At 41.4% G+C, this 8,336-nt stretch overlaps 1 protein-coding gene across 1 annotated transcript in view; it reads left to right on the forward strand.

Moving 5' to 3' along the window:
• The window catches only part of TTC38 (tetratricopeptide repeat domain 38), a 141,437-nt gene that overhangs the window by 36,377 nt on the left and 96,724 nt on the right, over positions 1–8,336 (forward strand). Inside the window, exons 4-6 of the mRNA XM_033953228.1 lie at positions 955–1,128; positions 4,181–4,387; positions 7,652–7,712. Coding sequence (XP_033809119.1) covers positions 955–1,128; positions 4,181–4,387; positions 7,652–7,712 — 442 coding nt within the window. The remainder of the gene's footprint in view (positions 1–954; positions 1,129–4,180; positions 4,388–7,651; positions 7,713–8,336) is intronic.

Consider the following 8,336-nt stretch of genomic DNA (forward strand, 5'->3'; position numbering starts at 1 on the left):
GAAATTTAAGAGTAGTTTAAAGTGCCTTCTTTTTAAAGAAGCCTTTAACTGAAAATACGATTTCAGCCATCTCCAAATTAAGATTTCTAATAACTCTCTTATTCGACCCCACTTCTGCCAGCAATCCTCTTCTTCCTACCCTCCTTATGTACTTCCCTTTTATGTACTTTTTCTTTAAAATTGTATTTCCTCCCCTCTTTCCTATTGTTTCCCGTGGCTTTAAAAAGCAAATACCCAAGTAGGTCTGGTTAATGAATTATGTATATGTGATTTCTCTAAAATCATATTTTTACCTTTTGTACAACGCTTTGTAATTTGGAAAAGCGTTCAATCAAATAATATGAATAAACTTGAAACAGTAATATTGCTAAAATACATTTTTTATCCTTGGGAATATCCCAGGGCCAGTTTGGTTTTCAGAATATCTGTAAAAAAATATGTATGAGATTGCAAGTAGTGATCTCTCTCATGCATTTTCATGGTGGATATCCTGAAAACCAAACTGGCCACGGTATACTCCAGGAACAGCTTGAGGAACAACTGCACTCTTGAGTTACTCTGTCCACCTTAAAAGTCTCTGGACTGTATTTCCACTCAGGTAGCTGCTATATTAGGTTTCCCTACCTGTGCTTGGTGAACTCTACCATGGAGGTACTGGTGGTTTTTTGTGCTTCAATATTTTTAGTATATTTTAGCAAGTGAGTGTTTTCTGCAGAAGCCTCCTGCAGCAGTCAGAGACAGCCTGCACAGAAGACTTAAAAGTTGTAGATTGGTGGATTGAGAGCACTAGAATCATGCATACAGCAGCCAGAAGTATAGATATCAATGGACTGCTGGACTCTAGCAGATCTTTAGAAATAAGATTACAGAAGGACTATGATTGAACTGAAAATTCTTCATACAGAGAGTATCAATATCCATAATTGGCTATATTTTTTCTGTTCACTTTTCTAGATGTCTTCCAGAAGCTAGTGAACAATGGGAACAGATTTTACAAGACCATCCACTGGATCTGTTGGCTCTGAAGTTTGCCCATGACACATACTTTTACCTGGGTTTTAGCGCACAGATGAGAGACTCTGTGGCTCGAGTTCTTCCCTATTGGAATCCTTCCATTCCTTTCAGCAAGTAGGCGCAAGTCCATTTTAACTTCTTTGCTCTTGAGTTTTTTATTTAGCTAGACATGAAAGCAAATTATACTTTATATAGAAATCAGTCTCCGAAAGCAAGCAGGATGACATTTCATACAGAAGGGTGACGTTGTCCGACGGAGCTCCAGTGTAGATGTTACTCACTGTTCTTTAGCTTTAAGAAGTCTTTGATAACGTCACCCATATGTGAGAATGCATGTCCTGCTGACTTTGCAGTACAGTGCTCCCCTGCGAATTCACGGTCTGCGATACACAGTCCCAGTCATTTGCGGTATTTTCCAACCGCGAATGACCGGGCAGGAGAGGGCAGCCGGAGTGCCGGCAAGTGAAGGAAATCACTCGCGGTATGCTCTGACCGCCTCTTCCTGTACTAAAGTCAGGCCTCACCAATCAGGAGCTGCGTGTCAAAGCAGCTCCTGATTGGTGAGGCCCAACTTTAGTACAGGAAGAGGCGGTCAGAGCATACTGTGAGTGATTTTCTTCACTCACCGGTGCTCCGGCTGCCCTCTCCTGTCTCCCTTGCTAAAAATCGTATTTGCGGTTTTTCAACATTTGTGGGGGTTCCTGGAATGGAACCCCGCGAATATCGGGGGAGTACTGTACATCTGCTACAAATAAGTAACTTTGCTTTTTCCTCTAACTACAAAATAACGTGTTTGACTGTTGTCTCAGGGACGACATCTCTGGCATGGATTTGCTCAGCATGTTTTCCTCACAGCCACTTTCTAGTAAAGTATAAGTCCCTTTGCAAGCAACACAGTTCTTTATTTTGAGCTTCACAGAGCAAAATACAGCTTTAGCTTAGGCATCCTGATTAACTCTGCAGTATTCCTGTAGCTTTAGCTTAAGCATCCCAAGTAACTGCAGTTCTCTTGTGGCTTCCTTACTCTACCTATACTGGAACAGTTCTGGTTCATTCTTTTCCCCTTAGTTCCTTTAAAGCAGTTTTCTTCACCTTTGATATAAAGTAACATAGTAAATGAGAGCTGCTAAAGACGTGAATGATCTATCCAGTCTGCCCAACCGTACACGCTCTATAAATTAATGATTTAATTTATATCGTCCTTTTCTTAGATATTTCTGGGCCAGAAACCCAGAACTCTGTCCAGTATTGTGCTGAGGTACCATCTACTGGAGTCTCCGTTGAAGCTCACTCTAAACCATCCCAGCCATTGAAGCCCTTCCCAGCTCATCTTCAACTGAATGGCCATATACAGGACACAGACCTTGCAAGTCTGCCTAGTACTGGCCTTAGTTCTTCAATATACATCAATTTTCTGAGTAGAAATCCTCTGTGTTCATCCTATGCTTTTTTTTTTTTTTAAACTCTTGTCACTGTTTTCCTCTCCACCACCTCCCTTGGGAGCGCATTCCAGGCATCAACCACCCTCTCCATAAAGAAGAATTTCCTAACATTACTCTTGAGTCTACCACCCCTCAACTTCAAATTATGTCCTCTGGTTTTACTATTTTCCTTTCTCTGGAAAAGATTTTGTTCTATGTTAATACCTTTCAAGTTTTTGAACATCTGAATTATATCTTTGCTGTCCCTCCTTTTCTCTAAGGTGTACATATTCAGGACTTCCGGTCTCTCCTCATACGTCTTTTAGTGCAAACCTCTTACCATTTTTGTCACCTTTCTCTGCACCGCTTCAAGTTGTCTTATGTCCTTTGCCAGATATGATCTTCAATATTGAACACAATACTCCAAGTGGGGCCTCACCAACAACCTGTACAGGGACATCAACATCTTCTTTCTTTTATTGGTCACGCCTCTCTCTATATAGTCTAGCATCCTTCTGGCTACAGCCACCACCTTGTCACGCTATTTCTTTGCATTTAGATCTTTGGGCACTATCACCTCAAAGTCTCTTTCCCCATCCATGCATATCAGCTTCTCACCTCCCAGCACATACGGCTCCTTCTGATTTCTTATCCCCAAATGCGTAACTCTGCACTTCTTTGCATTGAATTTTAGTTGCCAGATATTAGACCGTTGCTCTAACTTTTGCAGATCCTTTTTCATGTTTTCCACTCACTCCTTGGTGTCTACTCTATTACAAATTTTGATATCATATGCAAAAAGGCAAACCTTTCCTTCTAACCCTTTGGCATTGTTGCTCACAAACATATTGAAAAGGATCAGCCCCAGCACTGATCTTTGAGGGACTCCACTACTCTTCCTTCCTCTAAGCAAATTCCATTAACCATCACCCTCTGGTGTCTGTTCATCAACCAGTTTCTAATCCAGTTCACTACTTCGGGTCCACAAACTTTTTTTCCAAGCAGACCCATAGTCAATCTCATAAGAAAACTGCAGTCCTGGCTTTTCTTATCCTTTTACCACCAGGGCTGAGCTGTCTAAATAAACAGCCTGGCTCTTTGCTTTGGAGCAAAAGGGTTACAAAATAAAACATTTAAAACTTAACTTCATTCCTGGTCTTCAATAGTATTAGGGTTGCATCTTTCAGACCTTTTCTTCAATAGTATTAGGGCTGCATCTTTCAGACCTTTGCTTTCAGGCCTTGCTACCTCCAGAACCTTAGGCCTTTCCACAGTATCTTGGCCCAGCATCTATTTTGGGGTTCTTCCTGTCCTGGGGTAGGTAGCCCATTTACTCCTGCTTGGCCATTTGTGAGAGAGCTCCTTTTTCTTCCTTCTCTTTCCCTTCATTGCCCAGAGTTCTATGAGGAATAAGTTTTCAAAGTGGTATCTGGGTACCTGTACCCCTCTTGGGCCACTCTTGTTTCCCTAGGCCTTTCCTTCTCCCAGCCTTGTGTTTAAGGACAACGGGATTTCCTAATCCTTTCTCTCTTTAAGGTTCCTAGTCCAGGCTTTCTATCTCTCTCTCAAAGGTTTTCTATACCCTTGTGCAAGCAGTAAGAGTACTGGAGAGTGTTGCAGACTCTTTACTCATTGTACAGTAGGTTTTTTGAGTTTCTGTAGTGTATTTTATTTCCATGGTGTATAACTTAGAGAATTTGAAGTAAATGTGTGGATTTTTATGTACTGTTAATTGTGGCATTTAGGAAACAGTACTTGAAACTAATAGTCAAGACTGTATCTGAAGAGATACAGGCCTCACTGTGTCATCCTTTGGTGTCCAAGTGGCTGGACTCTTTTGTTTCAGAACCTGAGACTGTCCTTAGTCTTGGGCGTCTCACCCAGCCATTGCCAGATTTCTACAAGGGGCTCTATGCATTAAACCACTGTTCCCTTTGTGGGACCTCAACCAGGTATTGTCTGGCTTTACCACAGCTCCCTTTGAGCCTATTTGGGATGCTTCCCTCTTGGCCTTGACTTTCTAGGTTGTCTTTCTGATCGCTGTTACTTCAGTGGGTCATATCTCCGAACTTGAAACTTGGAGGGCCGTCCTACCAATTCTTGGTGTCTGGTCTTCCATACGCACGGTTCCTTCTTTCCTGCCGAAGTTGATTTCAGCTGAGCAAGGGACATCGACGCCTTTGTGAAAGCTTCAGGTTTGAAAATAATAACACATGCAAAATGACACCAGTGCAAGGTTTTTAAAATTATAACCAAGATTTATTGAATTATTGTTTCTATTTTTCCATTATGAGCTCAAAAGCGTCAGCATAATTGCTTAACGGTTGCGCTAATGGGAGATCGTCATAGTGGCCAAATGCTGGCCTTCTTATAACGGTCTCGATCTCATATCTCTGGTCATTCTGTTATATAACTTTTGGCTCAGTGACATCATCAGTATAACAACCAATAACAAAGAAAAATAAATCCCTCCATGTTTCCATGTTTAAAAGTTTAGAACAGTACATTTGATTTCTGAATTAACATTATAACGTATTCAAGAGAATCTACAATTATTAACATGGTGCTGAGAAATTCTCAGCCCTAAAGGAAAACTCTCTTCCTAAGCTGACAGAGAAACCTTACTCTGGAGGAGGAGGGGGGGGCAGGTCCCCCTCCCTCTCCCTGAACGGACAGCTTCATGTTACACTGACACAGTGCTAAGCGTGGGCTTCCAATGCCCCCCCTTCCTATGCTTAAGACTGAAACAATAGTCTCTGACTCTTAATTATTTCCAGATGTTGTGCTCAGGATTTTTCCTTAGTGTTCTTTTTATAAACCATTTATATCACCACATATCACATTCAGGGGCCCCAAACATTCATAATTTCATTCATGTCTTAGCCATTCATACTTCATGCATTTTATATCTTAGTTTAGAACACGTTATTTTCCTAGCCAGTCTACAGCACATGTGGTATTAATTAACACCACGAGGCTGAGAACAAAGACCTGGACACACAAAATGGATTCCAAGAACCCAAGATGGATTCCAAAAGACAGAAAATATGGCAAAGACAGAGAACTCAAAATGATTTCCTTTGGTTTCCTTTCTGATCTGACCCAACAGCAAAATACACAAGAAAAACACCATTCTTTCCCTTATTTTAATCTTTAGTGTGTTTTTTTCTTCTGGCCTTAGCTACATATTATTTAGATTTTTATTATTCACTCGTTTTTCCGTACGCTTCTATTTGGGCGTGGTCCTTAACTGACACAGATGTATCTAACTAGAATTACCCAGAATCATACGAAAAACTGGCGCTTTTGTAGAAAAATTCCACAAAAAATACTGCACTTATCATGTCCTGACATCCATTCCCATTACCGTTCCATAACCAGCACCCCCTGCTGGCCACGAGCCACTATTCCTCACAGCTTCCATGTTAATCAGGAGGTGCCTGTTTTGCAGCCTACTGGTTCCAGACCACAAGATTGCCTTTTTAAGAACCTTGATGTGCTTAGGGTGTTTCTTTGCTACCTGGAGGTCACTAACAACTTTCATGTCTTTGACCTTCTGTTTATGCTGAAAAGAACACCAGAAAATTCAAGAAAGGGATAAAGACTATCCTTTTCTCAAACTACTTCAACTGAAATTTATGAAGTTGACAGAGAGGAAACTAGAACTTTCAGGAATGCATGTAAATAGATTATATTTAGTTGAAATGGCCAACCTCCTTAGGAGGTTTGTAAAACTAGTGTATAGAGTATTTAACTGCAATAGTGAACCTAGTCTTACATGTGTATGTTCATAAGATGATTGATTTGGTATAACATGTGTATATAAGTAGCATGATGGATTATGGCATAATCATAGTGGTATTAACAACTCTGTATTGCAACACCACCACAGAGCTTGTGTATCTTAGTATAGAGCCCATGTATTATAACACCTCACAGAAGATCTAAGCAACTCTACATGGTAACATCTCTACAGAAGATCGTGTATTGTAGTGCCTTGGCAGAGGCTTATGTTGATCGCTCTGCATTGACTCCCCAGTCATTAGTAGCGGTATAAAAGCTCTCAATAAGCAATAAACTTATTCTGTTGAGCGGAGTGCTCCCGCTTCCAAGGCACCATTTCCAATTAGATCTGTAGGGCCATTTTGTCAGCCTATATTCTAGCCGGGACTCAGTCTCCAGTCTCTGTTGAGGCATATTCTTCTAGGACTATGGCTTCTTTGTTGGCCAAAGTTCTTCAGTTTCCCTTAGGGAAATCTGCATAGCAGCAATGTGGTCCTCTTTGCACACATTTGCCAAGTATTAGAGTGGAACTAGTTTCCTGGTCGGCGTAGTTAGCCTGCCCTGGCATTTAGGAATCGCTTTGGTACGTCCCACTTGTCTAGAATGTCTCCCCTATTGCACTGGAAAAAGAGCTTATGTACTTACCCTGGTAAGCTCTTTTCCATTAGATAGGGGAGACATTCTAGACTCCTTCCCTGTCCTTCCTGCGTCTGTCTACTGTCCCTTTATGATTCTTCAAATTGCTTCTTGGATGTTAGTCAGCCCTTGGATTGGGAAGACTCTTTATATATTTTATGGAGGGGTCATTTCTGAGCTCCTTTGATGCATTTGTTATGTTTCCAGTTGTTATTTTCATGTTTATTCTTGAGCAGAACAATTGTTTATGGACTTGATTGCCATGGGTGTCTCTACTTCATGTTTGTAAGGTGGCTCTCGGTGCTTGGGTGGAGCTAGAAAGCACACTGAAGTAGAACAGAGTCACAGAGAGAAAATCTGAATTGGATTCCTTCTGCATATGGCACGCACGCGGCCATTGGAATATACCCACTTGTCTAGAATGTCTACCCTACTGGAAAAGAGCTTACCAGGGTAAGTACATAATCTGTTTATCGTCTAACTCTAAACAAAAAAATAATTTAAAAGTGCACTGTTTTGTACTTGAAAGCTCCATGTTTGCCCTTTGAATATTAACTCTGTCTGTTAATGGTTGTTTTAGTGCAATAGGTATGTCATTCTGGACAGTAGGGTATTCTCCCCATGCTTGCAAGCTGTGTAGAAGGAATTCACCCCAGGTTTTCAATTCTTCCTCCTCCTCTCTGCTGCTCCCTTTAGTTTTTTTCCTTGTGCATGCGAGCCAGAAGGTGTCTTTCTGGTCTGCTCTGTATATTTCTTTATTTAAGATATTTTTATCTTTTTTTTTTTGTGGCTATCAGTGCACAAGTGCTTCCCAGTGCAGGGGAGAACTCTACCTGTGTGGAGAAGAAGCAGACTTGGGTCTGCAGTCAGCAGGTTAATCCCTTGGGGACCTGTTTGGCCAGCCTGCAGAGATTTTGTGGCACTCGGGGTCCATACCTCTAGTAGCTTAGCTTGCCTACTGAATTGCAGGGGCTTGAGTGGAAGCTGTTAGGCATCTGCAGGGGGCTCAGGGGCTCTTCATGGTGCCAGCTGTAATTTCACCTCCCCACCTTCATATGCACAGTTCTGTGGGGGTTGAGGATCACTTCAACCTCAGTCCATCTGGCAACCCAAAGATTTCAGCATTTGAGGACTGGCTGATTTGAAGAAGAGTTTCTTCTCCCAGATTCAGATACTTCTTAGAGCTGAGGCAGATTGCAACACCTTCAGAGCATATATCATAGTGAGAAAAGCAAAGCCTATGAGCAAAAATGGGGGGGGGGGGGTCCCTGAAAATCCTTTATCTCTAAAATCTTGTTTTCTGGGGGTATTATTACTTTTAGTTAAGTCGTTTTGGAGCTGGTTTTATGCTAAAATGCTATCACAGTGGCCATCTTGGATTTCCCAAATATATTTTTTTAAGTTCTTCAGAACCTTCAAATCATCTTGTTTTGCCTCAAAACTGGCAGAGATGGAATCCTCAGGATCTTTTACCCTAATTCA

The sequence above is a fragment of the Geotrypetes seraphini genome, chromosome 7, assembly GCF_902459505.1.
Source record: "Geotrypetes seraphini chromosome 7, aGeoSer1.1, whole genome shotgun sequence".
NCBI lineage: Eukaryota > Metazoa > Chordata > Amphibia > Gymnophiona > Dermophiidae > Geotrypetes > Geotrypetes seraphini.